The sequence below is a fragment of the Aspergillus nidulans genome, chromosome I, assembly GCF_000011425.1.
Source record: "Aspergillus nidulans FGSC A4 chromosome I".
In the NCBI taxonomy this organism is placed as follows: domain Eukaryota; kingdom Fungi; phylum Ascomycota; class Eurotiomycetes; order Eurotiales; family Aspergillaceae; genus Aspergillus; species Aspergillus nidulans.
Window position 1 is genome coordinate 1648551 of NC_066257.1, and position 17734 is coordinate 1666284.

The window sequence follows — 17734 nt, forward strand, 5'->3', positions numbered from 1 at the left end:
GAGACTGTCAACTGCGGAGAAATGGATAATGTGCATGGATCCAAGCCCTATGGGACAACGGGATGAAGGATGATTCTGCATGCTGGCGCTGTTGAGCATTGAACGCGCGGACAAAAGTACAGGGGCGTCGAGATCCTTCAGGAATGCAGCCAGATTGCACCCAGATTGCAGCTGGAAAAGGCTTCGAAAAGCCTTTGGCAAATTCACGGCCGCAGCCACTCAGAAGCTCAACACTGCTGCCATCCTGTGCGTATACTGTGCGCATACAATTCCGCTCCCTGGCTTATCGACCAGGGCCAATGAGCAGCAACAGCCTTCATCCTGGACTTTCATCCTGGTAAGCCAGACTACAGCGTAATTGCCTGTCGTAAGATCGGATCGACCGACTCCGGTAAGCGCACCGGCTGCGAGTTTCGACTTCACCTTAGGCTTGCTTTCCTTAACATACTTTCCTTAGCATGGAAAGAGGTGCATTCGCCGACTCCGCTTGCGTTAGTGCGTTCGAATCGCGTTGGACTCGTGAAGACGACCCAAAATGACTTGGGTCGTGCTGGATGCGGAACTGCGTGAAGCATCATCACCGTTCTCGGCACACGTCCGACAATCACCAGCCACCGCACCCTATAGAGTACCGCAGAAAGGAAGGACTTGGAGATGTCTTGTAGCTGATGATTTTGGGCTTGTGATAGCCCAATAAAACGAGCCAACGGAGCGAGTCTAACTGTGCAGACCACATCATACTATTTTCCCCTGTTTGCCGCTGCTGCCAACCAGATCCCGCTCTGCCGGGCAATGTTCGGCCTTGGTTCGTCCCAGCAAGTCGAGACTTGTCCTGGTCCATCGTACGTTCCTGTATCAGGCGAAACAACCAGATCCTCAGAGAGAAACCGCAATCTGCGCTCGGTATCAAGGAAATTATCCTTGTGATTATATAGAAACAATAGAAACACAAGAAACACTAGAAACACCAGAAACACTTTTCGACTGGCTTCCTCTCAATTGATGAAGGAGGTGGCCTCGAATCTGATCAGTGAGCCACGAATCAGCGCAAGTCAACGTGTTGAATAATAACATGAGCATATCATCATCATCTGGAAATAATTTTGGAAATAATTCTGGAAATAATAAAAATAATAATCAGAAATCCATTTTCGCCTCCCCGAGCCTGATCGTCACCGCTCAATCGTTCACGCTCACTTTTCCCCCCTCTCTTCCTCAGTTCCTCTCTTTCTTTTCCTCTGTACTTTTCAATTCCCCTAACTTGCTGCTGCTCCGCCGCCCTCCGTGCTCGCCTCCCCTCCTCCCTCCATTCCCGTGGGAGGTCTCGCTAGCTTTCCTTGGGTCCTCTGCCTACCGAATCACGTCTTTAAATTTTTTTTTTTTTCGTTTCCTGTCTTTTCCAAAAAAGAAGTGAAATTATACTTTTTTTTTCCACAGTTTCTTTTTCTTCCACCTCTTCAGTTTCTTTTCTTCTTGATCTCCGCACCTATACGCGCCTGTCCCTGGCTAGATTGCACGATCAAACAAAATATCCTAGTCGATATCGCGCATTGTTGTTGACGCGAAGCAGAAATCGGCTAGCAATCCTCCTTGTCTGCTGCTGGTCAAGACCCACCTACACGCCGGCTTTTCGTGGTGGATCATAACCATCTTCTGTTTTTGACAACGTGCGGATAAAAAGAAGTTCCCACACGCTGTGATTTTCCTGGTGGGTGGCCGTGGAGACCTCAGATTAAGCATCTCAACCTGTCCTGACTTTCTTCCCTTCAGTGGAGTCGCCTTGTTCCTGTACAACAACATCGTCGCCCTTGACCGAGCACGTCGAGACAGCACTCTTTGTGAAGATTGCGCTCGCTCACGGTCTCCCTACCTGTCTTTTTTTTTTTTTTGTTCGCCCTCTCGGTTAGATCGAGCAAAGTCGCGTCGGAAGGCATCAATCGCGGCGAAGAATTGAGGACGAAAGATCTGAGATAACCCTCGTGGGAAAAAAATTCTTCGAGGACGCGATAAGTTAAAGTCATCGAGTGGGCAGTTGCTTTTCGCACTCGAATCGAGTGCTTCTGCGTCGAAGAGACACCTGAAAAAAGAGTTTTCACGTTTTGCGATCAATGATCGGGATACCGTGAAATTTGCCCCTCGCCAGTCCTCAGTCCCTGTCATCTCCCACCCCTCCATCTACAGTCCTTGTCAAACACACTCCGCGTCGTGATGGATCCTAGAAACCATCCCTCTCGGCCTCCGTCTACCAGTCTGCCTCAAGGATCGGCGCCTCTTCCTTCTGCTCCCATCTCGAGCATGCCAATGCCTCAGTACACGATGCAGCCTCAGTACCCAGTCTCTCAGCCGCACACCCTGCCTCCTCTGCAACCCCATCATAGCCAGTCGCCCGCTCCTCACTCGTACATGGGGCAGCCGCCGTACCGGCCTGATCTGAACAGGTACCCCGCATCAAGTCACGATGTTTACGCGTCTTCTGCTGCGCCGATAATGCCCCACACTACCGTGGGCAGCTTGCCTCCGACATCTTTCCTTTCTCATCCCAATCCGCAGGCGCAGGCACAGGCGCAGCAATCGCCGCACTATCCTCCTCCTCATAGCGTGCTCCCGCCCGCTTCCAGCGCTCAGTCGTACCCGCAGCCAATTGCGCCGGCGCCTCCCCGGGACCGTCGTGCTGACTTCAACAATGGACTTCCTTCAGGAGCATTCAGTTATTCGGACGGAAAGCCTCAAGGTTGGGACCCCGTTGCTGCGAATGGTGCTGCGCCGTATCCCGGGAAGGACTCCCCCCGAACCCAGGTTGTTGGTTCTCAGGGGCGACGCGGTATCCTTCCGAGTGTTCCGGGACGCGCAACTCCGGTCACAAATGGTGTTAACGGCACCGGCAAGAACACTACTATCCCGGCCAAGGATGCCGATGGAAAGTTCCCTTGCCCGAACTGTAACAAGACTTATCTTCATGCCAAGCATCTCAAGCGCCATCTGCTACGCCGTGAGTTTTCCAGTCTGTATACAATGGCTGATCAGTTGCTAACTACTGCTGTCTTCTAGACACTGGTGACCGCCCGTACATGTGTGTTCTTTGCAAAGACACCTTCTCTCGCAGTGATATCCTGAAACGTCATTTCCAAAAATGCTCAATCAGGCGTGGTAACCCCACCGGAGCAACGCACTTGTCGCACCCCAATGCGCATGTGAAGAGGTCCCAACAGCAGGCTGCGGCGAATCCTGTAAAACCTGTCCAGGATGAAGTCAGTAGTACCGTCCCGCCTCCCAGTGGCATCCCGGGCACGACTTACGGCGAGGGAGCCGTCAACGGCAATGGACTAGCTCCGGCCCGGCCAGGGTACGCGGATCACCAGACTATGGGCTTCCCAATGTCATCCGTCAACGGGATGGGCCGTGGTCAGCCTGAAGACGCGTTTCCCGGCGGCCGGCCGCATCAAGGAGCCCCTTGGCCACAAGCTCCCAAGCAGAGCCCGTATCTCGTGCAGCCGGGTGCTGACCCTTCTGGCCACCAGTTGAATATTGACCGAAACATCGAGCAGGTAAAACAACCGGTTGTTCAAGACCCCAAGCGCCCTGTGATGCCAGGACATCCCGGCCACCCCGGTGAGCTTGACTGGACGTCTATGTTCCAACCTCAAGCTCCCGAGGGCTACATGTTCTCCCAGTCTATGCCTGGTGGTCAAGAGCCCATCCACGCTCATGTCGAGACCGAGCGAAAGTATTACCCCACCACTACCGCTGGTCAAGAGAGTGGAATGAACGGTCTCTATCTGGCTTCGACTATGAGTGGCGACGGTAAGGACTACCTAGTCTCTAACTCCGCTCACAAACAGTCACTGATCAACAATAGGCACCGTTCAGCCCGCCAGACAATAGATGCGAATTAAATCGACATTCGGGGGTCACCGCGTGTCCTGTATTTTACTCCGCTTGAGTTCTTATTCGTCAAAAATAGATTTACGCTTTCCTGTTTCTACAACCAAAGACGCTGCGATTTCCGAGTACGTTACGAAGAGGTCGGAATACTCAACGGGGTCAGACCAGCATGCATACTCTCAACATGATATTTTTCTTCGATTTCCCAGCAACATTCAGTTACGAAAACGATTTCTCTATCCGTGGGTATCTGGCCAAGTTTGTTTGATTTTCTTCAGCTTGTCAAAAAATCGTTTCAGCATTTTCCAACGGCGAGTGCGGTATCATGAGTGGCCGATGGTACGGGGTGTGGTTTATCCGGCGTCCAACTATAGACTCGGGCATGTTTCTTGTGTTTGCGATTCTGGTTCCTCTCGTTTTTCTCTTCCAAATACGGCCAAAGGATCTCTTTCTCGCGGAAGGCTTCTGTCGACTATCGATTCCGATCCACATGTGTGTTCGGGCGTTATTTGCATAAATTTACGGCCGTTTCAACCACATGTTCTTTTCCGTTCAAAACGATGTAAGTAGGTCTGTATGTTTTGGTCGGATATGGCTACTTGCAACCTCGGAGAGTTGCTGTTGTCTCTTGCGTTCTGCGTCCGTTACAAGCCGATGTTTGTGTATCTTTACTGTCACGGCCCCATGTCTCTTAACCGGATACATACGTTTATGTCCATACGTTTATGTCTGGGAGTGCAACATCCCCGACAGAGATGCAGTCGGCTTTCTGTTTGCTCTGCTCTGATATGCACCCTGGTTTGCTCGAGGTTCCATACGTCTGTGTTTCATTTTACAGTCCTGTTGTTTGCACGGTTCCGGCAGGGCTCTGGTGAGAAAATGCCAAGAAGGCCAAAAACTAGAATATAGAGCGAAATTCGAGAGAATAAGAGATACATTATAGATCTGTCCTGCAAGCCATCTATCTATTCTATAATCATAGTAGGATGTATTATTGCCAGCCTTTCATCCGAGTCCCGAGAATTCCCTACGCCAACGCCTGACCCCTCTTTGGCTCAGTTGGGGGCTTTAAAGAATAAATACCCTGTCCATCTACTGCGTACTACTGCAAACTATGGAGTCTGGAGACCATCGAACCTGGAGATTCAAACTGGAGTCAACGTGGGGTTTGAAACGACGTCACCGGTGCACGGAGATATCAGCACCCTCTGATTGGTGGTCGCCCGCGGGTCGAATCGGAGAGCTCGCGATAACTTTTCCCACCTTCATTCAACTCCTGAAGTCATCACCATCGCCTGTACTAGACTACCCGGCGTGCCTCCTCTCCTCTCCATCTCTAATCCCTAGCAACCTGCGCCAAACCGACAGTTATTATTCCCAATAACAACTGCAAATATCCGCACCATCCGCACCATCCGCACCAATACCGGTATCCTCGTCTCCTGATAATATCACGATTTCGAGCCGGCTTTGATCGTCCAAGCATCCCCACACTGACTGGTTTAAGCCTCAAACTACCATCATCCTACTCTCCTCTCTCCCCCTGGAGTCCATAGGCCGACAATCCAGGTCAGAATGTCCACCAACCGGCCTTTCTTGGCAAACTTCCTCGCTGCGTTCCGCGCGCAGTCAACCTACAAAGCATCAACTGCCGGCTCTCAATCCGCCACCGGCTCATCGTCGCTCTCCCCATCTCAGATTTCACAGGGCGCTCGAGCAATAGCTACAAAAACCACATCCTCTCCTTCTTCATCTTCATCGTCCTCATCCTCTTCCGCCTCGCCATCCACAGTCCCAACCAATGCCCCATCATCATCTGAGACGGTCTCCTCGCCCTCCCACTACCACCACCATCACAGCCACCACCATCAGCCCTCAAGACCACACTCTCACAGCCGCGCAGCACCGTTAAACTCGCAATCACACCTAAACAACTCCGCAACCGATTCCTATTCATCTCCTTCCTCGCCGCCAACTTCCTCCTCAACGCCCATCCCCATTAGAAATAGCGACCGTCAGCGGCGCGGAAGCGACAGTTCTAGCGGATCGGGCGGGTTTCGCGATGCTCTGGGACCCGAGAAATGGTATATTGGGGGAAGGACCGCGGCCGGAGAGGAGAGGTTCTATCGGCTTGGAATGGTGACTAAGGGTGGTGGACGGTTAGGAGGGAGTGGAAGAGTCGGCAGTTTTGATCAGTTGAGTCTGTGATTGCCTGCCTTACAATTACATGGTTTGCTTTTTTGCTGAGCGGTTCAGTTTGGGACGGGGTTGGATGGGATGATTCTCTATTGATAAAATAAAGTTCCTGCTTTTATGTGTTTGGACTGGCTGGCTGGATTGGGCGTTCGAAGCTCGGCATTTGGGGGCGTTGGCTTATAGCCTGCTTCGGCTGCTATTTTCTTTCGTTGCTTTGCTTGGTTTGAGGTTTCGTTCGTTTCCTTTGTGAATGATTGACTTGGTGATTGTGCTGTTCGCGCTGATCCCTAAAAAAACAGAGCCTACCTGTATATGAGACATCGGAGTTGACTTGCTCTGGCTTTGATCAGTTATTCCTGTATGACTGTATCTAACTATGTCTTAAAAAAAATATAGATGCAAATACATTACTATTCACTCTTGTGTCTTAGGCTCATCCCCGTTCCATTTGGCTTGGACTGATGTTACATAACTCCTTTACTGCCTACAGGTACAGAAAGGAGATGAGACAAGGGACAATATAGCTACCAACTTACTCCCTCCCACTTCCCGCCAAAAGTCCTTCCCTCTCAGTGTCTCCATCTACAGTTTGTGCCCCAGAGTTAACCTGCCTCCCAAGTACCGGGATCCCATTCCAGCCCCTCTTCATGTTTCCCCAGATCGTTCGAGTTCGCAAATCCATCCTCCTAAACCAAGACACCCTGTCAGGGCCGTCGGTATCTGTACCAGCTTCCGCATCCACGGCCCCGTTCTTCGTCCCGTACCCACCCACATCTTCTCCAAGCCCTAACATCATCCAGCTTGTAGCAAAACACAGCACACCCAGCGAATAAACCATGGTCTTCCAGCCGAACCGCCACTCTACAAACCCTCCCCACAATGAGCCTAAGAGCATGCCCAGGAACTGTGCCATCGTTTGTATGCCGAACGCTCGAGCTATGCCTTTGACTTGGCTCTGTTTCCGACTTTGGCTCTCATCCCGCTTCATTTGGGTCTGGGTTCGATCTTGGGTGGAGAGGAGCGGGGAGCGCACTGACTGTTGTAGCCGCACAAGGACATCCTGTGTTTCAACGAAGAGAGCCGGTGTTGCAAAGTTGATCAGTAGACCGATTAGGGTTAGGAGGGTTAGGAGGAGGGAGATCATGGCGGGGGAGTTTGTGGTGACGAAGGCGAGGGACATGAGAGGGAAAGGGAGAATGAAGAAGGAAGTGAATGCTGGGAGTCGTGGGCCTTGTTTGTCGGATATATAGCCTTTCCTGCGTCAACACTGATGGTATCGCGGATTGGGGGTAGGACTGGGGTTGATAAAAAAGAGAATACGTACCGAAGAATGGCTCAAATAGCGCTGTTAGAGCCGATGGGAGGAAGGCGAGGCCTGCGCCTAGGGGTGTCCAGTTGAATGTTGTTTCGACGAAGATGGGTATTGTCTAGTTTATTAGAATGCGAAAACTTTAGGATTGCCAAGGGAATGAAGCGTACGTACGGCATCGAAAGCGGAGAATAAGAGGCCTTGGACAAGAAGACCAAACGAAGAGATGACGACCCGGGGCTGTTTTGCGATCTGGAAGAACGTTGGGGACTGGGCATCCCCATTTTCAAATTTCTGTTCGTAGTCCTGAGATCGCCCATCTGTGAGTGTAGATTCACCGGACCCGGTCTCAGTTTCTTGGGCCTCCGCAAAGGTTTGATATCCGGCATCTCCCTGAGAAGATAGGATAGTCTCCTCTGAAGTCGCAGCGGAAGGGTTCGTGATAGTCCACTTAGCAGCAACTCCTTGCTCAATCATCGCAACCCTCATGACCAGGTCCAAACCCACAAGTGCAAATGCCATCCGAAAAACAACATCATACCCTGCTTTATCATAAACAATACCACCTAACAACGGACCAAGCAGAAACCCCAGCGCAACGGCAGACCCCTGATACCCAATGGTCTGCCCTAAATTATCGAGCGGAACGGAGTCCGTGAGGAGTGCGAGGCCCGCCACAGCGACCATAGCCGTCGCGCCACCTTGCAAAAGGCGTGCGATCACAAACATGACCGTTGTCTTGGCAATAGCCAGGAGGCCCATTGAGGCACCGAGGAAGATCAGGCCTAGGAGGTAGGGGAGACGTCGGGTAGGCGCGATGTCGACAAGGTAGCCAAAGAGCGGGCAGCAGAGGAACGCTGTCAAGGCTTCGCTCATTAGGAGCAGGCTTACCCAGTAGCCACCTGTGCTTTGTTTTAGCTCTTTGTTGTTGATGGAGGATGGATCATAAAATTACGGTCTTGATATGGAACATGCGCTCGTTCAGCCAGGGCTGTTGGGAGGATCGGCACCACCTAGACAGATGTCAACCGGATTCGTCAGAGTTTGAATATGGTTCTTACCATTGCATAGAGAAAGTAGCCCTATAACAAACGTCAGTAAGGCGTCGGATACTTTGCGATTGACGGCGATTGACTTACTGTGAACGAGGAGACCCAAACTGTCGCAATGATAAAGACCGTTGATGAACGGAACCGGAGGAGCCAAGGGGGCCGTGTCAACTGCATTATGTTCTCTTAACTTTTAATTGATACGTTGCGCCCTAAAGATATCTCGATCTCTTCAATGGATGTACTCTCACAGATCGCGAGCAAGGGAGCAAGGGATCGCCGCTAAGCTTGACTACTGACATCAGTTCCCCACCACGCCTATAAATCACCGGCTGCAGCTCTCCAACTCAAAACACAAGAAGCAATTCCACTGCCTGCTTATACACAATGCGCTCTCCACACCTCCAGTATCTTCAAAAATGCCTTTCCCTCGCCGAGCAAGCTCCTTCTCTTCCCACAAATTTCCGCGTCGGCGCCCTCCTCGTCTCCCGCAAAGACGGCGATCTCATGACCGAACACGATGAGCTTCTCTCGACGGGCTACACAATGGAATTACCCGGGAACACTCACGCCGAGCAATGCCTTCTGTCAAATTACGCCTCTAGACACTCCGTTCCGGAGGACCGTGTGTCAGAAGTCCTCCCTGACACGCCAGGCCGCAAACTAGTCCTCTACGTGACGATGGAGCCGTGTGGAAAGCGCCTATCAGGTAACCTACCCTGCGTACAACGAATTATCCAGACAAGGAAGAATGGACGGAGAGGTATCGAGAAGGTCTACTTTGGCGTAAAGGAGCCAACCACGTTTGTAGGGGAGTCGGAGGGGTGCAAGATGCTGACAGAGGCCGGGATCCAGTGGAGGGTTGTGCAAGGGCTTGAGAGGGAGATCCTGACAGTTGCGACGGCGGGACATGAGAATTCAGAGAAGGAGGTCAAGGAGGCCTTGAGCAAAGTCGAGACAAACCTAGATGATATTAGTGAAGATGAGGCAAAGAGGCAGGATTTGTTGAGGCGGAATCCGATGAAGAGGGTGATGGAGACGACCGTTCCCCGGTAGTACCCTATACTACTAATAAAAATGTACAGTAATAATAATGAGCTGTATCTGCTTCCGGATATATTATTCTTCCTGTCCACCTCAGCGTTGGGGACTCGGGATTTGGTGTATGGCGTTTGGCGCTGACTGGGTTAGACTGATAAGATAAAGCTGGGAGGCTGCGGCCGGCCATCGCTTGCGGCCATCGGAGGTGGCCGATGGTCTTTCATCAGGCCATGCGCCGCAGATTTCCTGTCCCGGTTCTTTAAAGACGGTGATCTGCCCGTGAAGCTATCGTCCGCAGCTAGACTGCTTAGATCTCTTCATCCGTATCGTCTCGTCCGTTCACTAAGCCCATCACCATGTCGACCGTTGCAGCTGCCCGCTATGGTAAGGACAATGTTCGAGTCTACAAGGTCCACAAGGACCCGAAGACTGGAGTTCAGACCGTCACTGAAATGACCGTCTGCGTCCTCCTGGAAGGTGAAATCGATACTTCGTAAGCGCAGCCTCCCACCTCTCTTAGTCCTATAGTATAAAGCGTAGAAGGACGCTAATATAGATCACAGCTACACCAAAGCCGACAACAGCGTCATCGTCGCAACAGACTCCATCAAGAATACCATCTTTATTCTGGCCAAGCAGAACCCCGTCACGCCTCCCGAGCTCTTTGGCTCCATTCTTGGTACCCATTTCATCAACAAGTACAAGCACATCCACGTCGCGCATACCAACATCATCACGCACCGCTGGACCCGCCTTAACATCGACGGCAAACCACACTCACACTCCTTTGTCCGCGACAGCGAGGAAACCCGCAACGTGCAAGTCGACGTGACCGAGGGCGTCGGCATTGATATCAAGTCCTCAATCAACAAGCTCACCGTGCTCAAGAGCACGGGTTCGCAATTCTGGGGCTTCGTCCGCGACGAGTACACAACACTCCCCGAAGTATGGGACCGCATCCTTAGTACCGATGTTGAAGCGACGTGGGCATGGAAAAGGTTCTCTGGGCTGGATGAGGTCCGTGGGAATGTGCCCAAGTTCGATGAGACTTGGGAGGCGGCGCGGAACATTACGCTCAAGACATTTGCCGAGGAGGAGAGTGCTAGTGTCCAGGCGACTATGTACAAGATGGGCGAGCAGATTCTAGCGTACCAGCCGCTTCTTGAGACTGTCGAGTACTCGTTGCCGAATAAACATTACTTTGAGATTGGTGAGTCGTTACCACATATCCTCCATTTGCTTCTGCGGCTGACTGCTTGTTTAGATCTGAGCTGGCACAAGGGCCTTAAGAACACGGGCAAGGATGCTGAGGTGTTTGTTCCCCAGACAAACCCTAACGGACTGATCAAGTGCACTGTCGGCCGGAAGTCCAAGGCTAAGCTATAGACGTCTATAGACTAGGTTTTTTTTTTTTCTCTATTCATTGCACAAGGAGTTGGGCGACTGTACATAGCGGGATCTGGAATATCATTTACTTCTGCCACGAAAAGCCCCATAGTCATGTAAGCTGTCAAACGCATTGTAGGGCTCCAAGGAATCATACAAGATCTGCGTATGTTGACGGAAGACGGCAATTGGAAAACAATTGAACATTTAACTCCCACCCATGCGCTAGAAATATCATACAAAAGTGATACATAAAATACAGTATATGCCGCTGGTATCTAGTCGAGCAATCAAACGAAACAGTCACCACGGGAACCTCTTACTGCGAGGTCTTAGCCTCCTGGAAAGCCGCCTTGACTTCCGGTAACGCCCCAATGTTCGACGGAGCCCCAATGCGGACAATGTTATCCTTATACGGATGGTCGACGCCTTCGAACGCTACACGCAGTCAGTAACCTATCATAAATGCCAATCAAGTAGCAAGAAAGGAGTCTTACTCTTCAGCCTCGCCAATCGCTTATCTCGCAGCCGATTCTTCGGCAGCATGCCTCTCACAGCACGTCGCAAGACCTCACCTCCACCCCACTTCTCAAACATCTTGTCCATCGTCATGCTCCGCAGACTACCGGGGCGGGTGGTGTGCGTGTAGTACTTTTTCTGAAAACGCTTCTTGCCCGTTGTGTGGAGATCGTGGCAGCCGACAGCGACAACGTAGTCACCGCAGTCTGTGGATGGGTCATAGATAGGCTTGTTCTTGCCCATGAGGATGAGGGCAATGGAAGAGGCAAGGCGACCGAGACTGCGGCCGTCCGAGCCGACGTCCACGAGGTGCCATGCTCGGGAGTAGGCAAGTCGGGTCTGGATGGGTCGTCAGTAGGCGAACTTTTTTCGGAGGCGCAGTAGAGGGAGACGAGAAAGGGTATGAGTGCTGGGCAGAAAAGAGGTATACAAACCTTTCCAACAGTTTGCGACATCTTCAGAATGATTAACCTGGCTTGTCAGGTTCTATCGCCAATGCCTGACTTGCTAACAGAGCACTGCACCAACACAGCTAAACCAAACTTGCGTCCGCGGAGTCTGTCCGGACCGGATGAACCATACACCGCACTCAAAACAGTAGGCACGTGACTCGAGCGGAAGCCCTACCATGCCTGACCCAAAACTGCCTAGCGCGAGACTAAGCGAAGGTCACCCGCACGGATTATTGTGTCCCCATCAATCCCAAGTCGAAAGAAGTGTGCAAGACGTCGACGACAACTTCATCCCACCAAATCCACCCAGCACACTCCCCTTTCGACACCGACAAGGGCCATATACTCACCATGGCTTCCGTCCCGAGTGTGCAATGCTTCGGCAAGAAGAAGACGGGTAGGTTTTCGACGTCCCGCATGGCTTGAAAAAAGAAGACGAGTTGAGGCTAATCGCATTGAATTTCTTTAGCTACCGCTGTCGCCCACTGCAAGGTATGAGATATTGTTTTCGTTTTTATACACCTACACAACTAGATATCGCCATCGCGTCCGCACGAGTTTGGGTTCTGAAACATGGTCTGGTTATGTGCGTGCGGGATTCGGGTCGGGTAGACGACGGTTTGGTACTGCGAATTGGATATGTGAGATTTGACTTGGGGCAAAATAAATATGGTCTAGCGAAGGAAGGGATCAAGAAAATCAAGAGACGGGCATTATCTTACCCGACACCCCGATCGCACGCCAAAAAGACTCTGAACCCGATATTCGAACCTGGCCAGAACCTGACTTGTTTTGAATCGCGAACACTACACTTGGACATGTGGAACACAACGAAGCTAATAGTCACATAGCAAGGCAAGGGTCTTATCAAGGTCAACGGCCAGCCTCTCCAGCTCGTCCAGCCTGAGATCCTCCGCTTCAAGGTACACCCACCACCAACCAAACCCGGCTTCACCTGAAGACAAATCTCTCTAACATCACATGGAATAGGCCTACGAGCCCGTCCTCATCGTCGGTGCCGACAAATTCGCCGGCGTTGACATCCGCGTCCGTGTCACCGGTGGTGGTCACACCTCTCAGGTCTACGCCATCCGCCAGGCCATCGCCAAGTCCCTTGTCGCCTACTACCAGAAGTACGTCGATGAGCACTCCAAGAACCAGTTGAAGCAGGCTTTCGTTCAGTACGACCGCACACTCCTCGTTGCCGACAACCGCCGTGCCGAGCCCAAGAAGTTCGGTGGTCGCGGTGCTCGCGCCAGGTACCAGAAATCCTACCGTTAAAGCGTCGTTTGCTGCTGCGATGGTTGGGTGGGCGCGCGGTTCCTGTTATCTATGCTATCTTCTCTTTGCTCGGAATTAAAAAAAGAATATTAAGAATTTCTTTTCTTAACGGTATTTACTGCTGGGAAACAATGATGAGAAGATAATAGAGAGGAACTGGTGTCTGTGTCTGTGCTTGGCGAGGTGTATTGGGACCCCTAGGATGCAGGGATGATAATGTCGCGTTCTGCTGTGCAATTGGAGGGATCATGCACAACCTGTGGTTGTCACAGCAGGGGTGGAATAATGGTTCGGTACTGGCTCTGTCATGACTGGATTAGTATAGGCCAGAAAAATTAAATATCACCCAAATTTCCTTTCTTCAACCGCGTCTTTCTGTGCTTCTAGTGCTGGGCCTAGGTCTGGTCATACTCGATAGAATGTACTCTTGGCGCAAAGCCCCCATCAGAAACGAACCCTAACTTCCCTACGCCGCCACAATTAGATACTTAATTTATTCACGTTAATAGTTGAATAAGTGGTATTGGTACGGAGGCGTGCACCAAAAGTTTTTGCGCGACGCTAGTGTCACGCCATGTAATACTGTTACGCCCTACATAACAATTTCTATGGCAACCCCACTACCATACATACATCAATATTTTGACATATATTGCTTCTTCATTGTTTCAGCTGCCTGCAGCCTCTTGAAGCTATTCACACTGCTCATATATTCTATTTGACTGATCAATTTGGTGTTTTAGCACGCTTAGCACGCTTTTTATACTAATTCAACTTATCCTGCCACAGTTGCTCTCCTTCCTCAACACCAGCTTCATGATGCCTCGCGGTGGCTTTCATCCAGTAGAACTCCGTGTCCAAGTTCTTACTTTATCAGCTATCGGATTTAGTACAGAGAAGATCTCAAAATCTTTGAATCTCTCTCCTCGTACGGTCCAGAGCATCGTAAAGAAAGGCAGAGATCGTGGCTACCGGCCGGAAGTAAGCCTGCGCGTGCAGCTTGAATTTGTTGAGGATAGAAAGCAATCTGGCCGGCCTGTTGAGATTACTGAAGCTACTCAGAATACTGTTATTACTTTAGTAACTGCAGATCGAGCAGGGCATGAGAAATGATCAGAAATTCTTGCTTATGAAGCTGGTATCTCCCATTCTTCTGTTCTTCGTATCCTTCATTCTCATGGCTTTGTTATTGCAAAATCTTCCTGGAAGCCTGGTCTGACTGAAGCTGCTCGTCTTAGGTGTCTTGAATTCTGCCTTGCCCACCAACATTGGACATTAGAAGACTGGAAACGCGTGATCTTTACCGACGAGACTGGTGTTATTCTTGGCCACCGCCGCGGAGCAATACGAGTGTGGAGGACTGTGAAAGATTCACATACAAGGAATTGTGTACGGAGGCGCTGGAAGGCCTGCTCTGACTTCATGGTATGGGGTTGCTTCTCATATAATAAGAAGGGCCCTTTACATATCTACAAGCCGGAGACTGCTGCCATGCGGAAGCAGGCAGATATAGAGATTGAAGCCATGAATCGTGAGCTGGAACCTCTATGCCGGGAGGAATGGGAGTTGGCTACAGGTCTTTCTCGTGTTCATTTACGCCCAAATCGCGGCCGTGTTCCTAAATGGAATTGGAACGAGAAGAACGGTAAGCTTATATGTAAAGGTAAAGGGGGGATTGATTGGTGGAGATATCAAACAGTTTGCTCCCTTATCTCTATAATTCTCTATTATAGAGTAGTTAAGCACGTGCTAATTACTTATTTTACTGCCTAGGAAGTCCTTAAACCTCTTCTTATTCCATTTGCAAAAGAATGCATGATTGAGCGCCTAAATACTATTGTTTTAGAGGATAGCGCGCCTGCCCACTGTCACTGAATCCAGCAGCATGTCTATAAAGCAGAAGATGTGCAAAAGATCCTTGACTGGCCTGGCAATTCACCAGATCTCAACGCAATTGAGCCGTGCTGGGCTTGGATGAAGAAGCGTACAACATCCCGCGGTGCGCCCCGCGATAAGAAGACAGGAGAAGCAGAATAGAGGCAGGCTTGGGCGGATCTCCCACAGGAGACTATACAACACTGGATTGAGCGTCTAATTCGTCATATTCAGATTGTTATCGAGCTAGAAGGGGGTAATAAATACAAGGAGGGCCGTGAGGATCACAATACGCGTAGTTGGGCAGGCAGGCGGATTAAAGGGCGACTATCACCACGTGTAGACCTCGCTCTACAGCCAATAGAGGCCCCTGAATAGCTTCATTTCTCTTGTTTTTGATTTCGGGGTTTATGCGGATATAGTTAGTTGTGGGTCAAAAAACATGTTGCTATAGTAATTTGTATGTAAGCTTGTTACGTCGGCGCATTAAATTACTAGCGTCGCGCAAAAACTTTTGGTGCACGCCTCCGTACATATCGCTAAATGAAGTCTTCGTCTCAGCCATCATTTTTCCACGATACCCACCGTATCTGCCAACAATACACCCCCCTTTCACATCTAAATGTGGCTGCTGAAACAAGACAAATTACAATGAAGTAAGCCGGTCACTTATTACAGAGGAAAAAGACGGCACTAAGAACGGAAAAGAACTTAAAAGGGAGGCAAATTGGTAATGCCCTTATCAGCTTCATCAGATCGTTGCTTCGCTCTTGGCGGGTTCAGAGATCGAGGGGAATTGGAACGGACGTTCCGTCTCAACCAGGATTTGAAGATTCGAGGCAAGGTTCAGATCTTTATCATCGTGAAAAAGTGCGAAGCCCTGACAATGGATGTTAAGCAGACACGCTGTTGTCTGGCCAGCAGACACCACCGTTGAGACTGACTCCCAGTGCATGTTCTTCACTTTCCTCATCTTCAGACACATCAATAGAGAGAAGATGGAACCTGTTCGGCAACGAAGCGGGCCTCTTCGAAGCTGGAGCGTCCCGCCTGGGCCCGGCAGGGATCCTTGTCAGCGGTTCGGCGCATTCATCAGGGTAAAAGCCGATCTTCATCCCTTTGTAGGTAAGACGAGACATCAAACAAGAGCGCGCAAAGAGAGCATTGTGTACAGAGTTCGTTGATATGTAGGCATTGCCATGTCTGAACTTGACAGAGATGACAATCAGATTGTGGATATGTTCCATGTCTCGTCTGATGAGCCCTTCAGTGATATTGGGGTTCACATTGTAGATAACCAGATTCCGAGAGGCTCCACTGCAAATTTTGGAGCGAACAAAAGGTGGAAGATAAAACTGCCGGTCATTCCATAGGACGTCCACCTGAAGGGCAAGCTAGGTAAGTATTCAACTATGTTGCTGCCAGCATGCAGTACGTACCCTTTTTTCAGCTACATACAAGCCATATCTCCTTGTGTGGTCAAGAAAATCCTGAGCAGCAGATTCCTCAACGAACGAAACACTTGCTGTGTGGTCACGGGCCCAAACATATATGTGTAGAATGGCACCGCCTCTTACAACATCCACAATATTGCGATGCGTAGCCTTGTCAGGAAGACCGCAAATTAGTATAGTTCGTTGCTCAGCCTGGGGCGAGGATGATGCGCTTCCTGAAGACTCGCCGTAATCATCCCTCTCATCGCTGTGGGAGTCTGTCAGCGCATCCTCGTCATTGTCACCGCCATCGCAGAGCTCGGTCGGGATATTGTGATGGCTATGGTCGGGTTCGGCAGAGAAGGGTTCTGAGTAACCATTTGACAGCGGAACTTTGTTTCTGACGGACTCTTCTCCGTTTTCATGAGCCTCAGATGGAAAGGGGGGGGTTCCGTATAGTATTATCTACAGGTTTAGCCAGGAAAGGTATGGGCCTAGGCAAGTATGCTCCTACATCGAGGGTTTCACGAGACAGCCCTCCGCTCATGAGCGAATCTTTGAGCTTTGCTATCGTACTCCGTCAACGATTGTCCGAGCTCGACAGCAATCAGCATGCAAGCTGAGAAGCTGATAACATACTGAAATGACGCGCCGTTTCAAGCTATTTCTCCGATTTCATACCAGTCAGCGTGAGTATAACACTGAGAGGGTTGGCAACTGACCAGACGTTGATATTCAGCATTGGAGATGGTCACAAAACCCGGATTAGAAGGCATAATCTGGCGGAGTGAGGGAGTAAGTAGTGCAAGGTTAAAGGTAAAAGAGGTGGAAATCCACACTCACAGAATTTGGTCTGTCAAGATTTGATATATGTGAGTAGCTATTCACCGCAAATGATAGATCAATAAGGCGATAGAGAGAGCAACAGAAGATGCGTAGATAAGGCAGATAAGACATAAGATAAACAGCCAGTCTTGCGGGGTGACAGAAAACCACAGCCTATGGAGAAATGGGATAAAGTCTCACCTTTGCGACAAACACCCAGGAGAGACAGTCCCGGAGACAACAGAAGATGACATTATGGTTGGATCTGAGCTTTGTTAGTGAGGATGCATCAACCAAGAGAAGACGAACAGATTTCTAATGAAAAGCAAGGGTATAAAAGTACGCAGTACCTTACAGTTGGGACGGAGAGAAGAAGTGGGAAAGACGCAAGGCTGGCACGGCCAAAGAGATATTGATATCAACCACAACCACCCACGGCAGCCCACGTTTGCCGCTGCAACTGCGATCGACGCCTGAAACACTTGC

The 17734-nt window shown here is 50.4% G+C and overlaps 9 protein-coding genes and 1 pseudogene across 10 annotated transcripts, besides 3 other annotated features; 6 read left to right on the forward strand and 4 right to left on the reverse strand.

Moving 5' to 3' along the window:
• Window positions 1-6435: part of a sequence feature (contig 1.102 645..132643(-1)) that runs on past the window's edge.
• On the forward strand, window positions 1772-4254 carry ANIA_05966 (protein rfeC). The gene is made up of 3 exons (XM_658478.2): window positions 1772-2989; window positions 3049-3801; window positions 3857-4254. Exons 1-3 carry the CDS (start codon window positions 2209-2211, stop codon window positions 3880-3882), a joined length of 1560 nt encoding a protein of 519 aa, XP_663570.1. The 5' UTR covers window positions 1772-2208; the 3' UTR covers window positions 3883-4254.
• Window positions 5458-6388, forward strand: ANIA_05965 (uncharacterized protein; the record flags this gene model as incomplete). Its single annotated transcript, XM_658477.2, has 1 exon — window positions 5458-6388. The coding sequence occupies one exon, from the start codon at window positions 5458-5460 to the stop codon at window positions 6088-6090; it is 633 nt and encodes a 210-aa protein (XP_663569.1). The 3' UTR covers window positions 6091-6388.
• Window positions 6436-13922: a sequence feature (contig 1.194 740..8226(-1)).
• ANIA_05964 (uncharacterized protein) lies at window positions 6449-6991 on the reverse strand (the record flags this gene model as incomplete). Its single annotated transcript, XM_658476.1, has 2 exons — window positions 6449-6452; window positions 6615-6991. The coding sequence occupies 2 exons, from the start codon at window positions 6989-6991 to the stop codon at window positions 6449-6451; spliced, it is 381 nt and encodes a 126-aa protein (XP_663568.1).
• ANIA_09472 (uncharacterized protein) lies at window positions 6611-8613 on the reverse strand (the record flags this gene model as incomplete). Its single annotated transcript, XM_863761.1, has 6 exons — window positions 6611-7308; window positions 7403-7505; window positions 7562-8289; window positions 8343-8400; window positions 8449-8469; window positions 8527-8613. The coding sequence occupies 6 exons, from the start codon at window positions 8611-8613 to the stop codon at window positions 6611-6613; spliced, it is 1695 nt and encodes a 564-aa protein (XP_868854.1).
• On the forward strand, window positions 8824-9550 carry ANIA_09471 (putative DRAP deaminase; the record flags this gene model as incomplete). The annotated part of the gene is made up of 1 exon (XM_863760.2): window positions 8824-9550. The coding sequence occupies one exon, from the start codon at window positions 8824-8826 to the stop codon at window positions 9490-9492; it is 669 nt and encodes a 222-aa protein (XP_868853.1). The 3' UTR covers window positions 9493-9550.
• On the forward strand, window positions 9793-10863 carry ANIA_09470 (factor-independent urate hydroxylase uaZ; the record flags this gene model as incomplete). Its single annotated transcript, XM_863759.2, has 3 exons — window positions 9793-9970; window positions 10041-10687; window positions 10742-10863. The coding sequence occupies exons 1-3, from the start codon at window positions 9834-9836 to the stop codon at window positions 10861-10863; spliced, it is 906 nt and encodes a 301-aa protein (XP_868852.1). The 5' UTR covers window positions 9793-9833.
• Window positions 11183-11884, reverse strand: ANIA_09469 (mitochondrial 54S ribosomal protein YmL23; the record flags this gene model as incomplete). Its single annotated transcript, XM_863758.2, has 3 exons — window positions 11817-11884; window positions 11361-11721; window positions 11183-11301 (listed from the first exon to the last, which is right to left on the reverse strand). Exons 1-3 carry the CDS (start codon window positions 11835-11837, stop codon window positions 11183-11185), a joined length of 501 nt encoding a protein of 166 aa, XP_868851.1. The 5' UTR covers window positions 11838-11884.
• Window positions 12053-13478, forward strand: ANIA_09468 (40S ribosomal protein uS9). Its single transcript, XM_050612346.1, has 4 exons — window positions 12053-12231; window positions 12304-12326; window positions 12686-12757; window positions 12825-13478. Exons 1-4 carry the CDS (start codon window positions 12186-12188, stop codon window positions 13113-13115), a joined length of 432 nt encoding a protein of 143 aa, XP_050467036.1. The 5' UTR covers window positions 12053-12185; the 3' UTR covers window positions 13116-13478.
• Window positions 13923-17734: part of a sequence feature (contig 1.101 1..209568(-1)) that runs on past the window's edge.
• ANIA_05963 lies at window positions 13935-15152 on the forward strand (annotated as a pseudogene). Its single transcript has one exon. A coding segment is annotated over exon 1 (1218 nt).
• ANIA_05962 (RNA-binding protein) lies at window positions 15884-17502 on the reverse strand (the record flags this gene model as incomplete). The annotated part of the gene is made up of 4 exons (XM_658474.1): window positions 15884-16372; window positions 16430-16888; window positions 17063-17084; window positions 17450-17502. The coding sequence occupies 4 exons, from the start codon at window positions 17500-17502 to the stop codon at window positions 15884-15886; spliced, it is 1023 nt and encodes a 340-aa protein (XP_663566.1).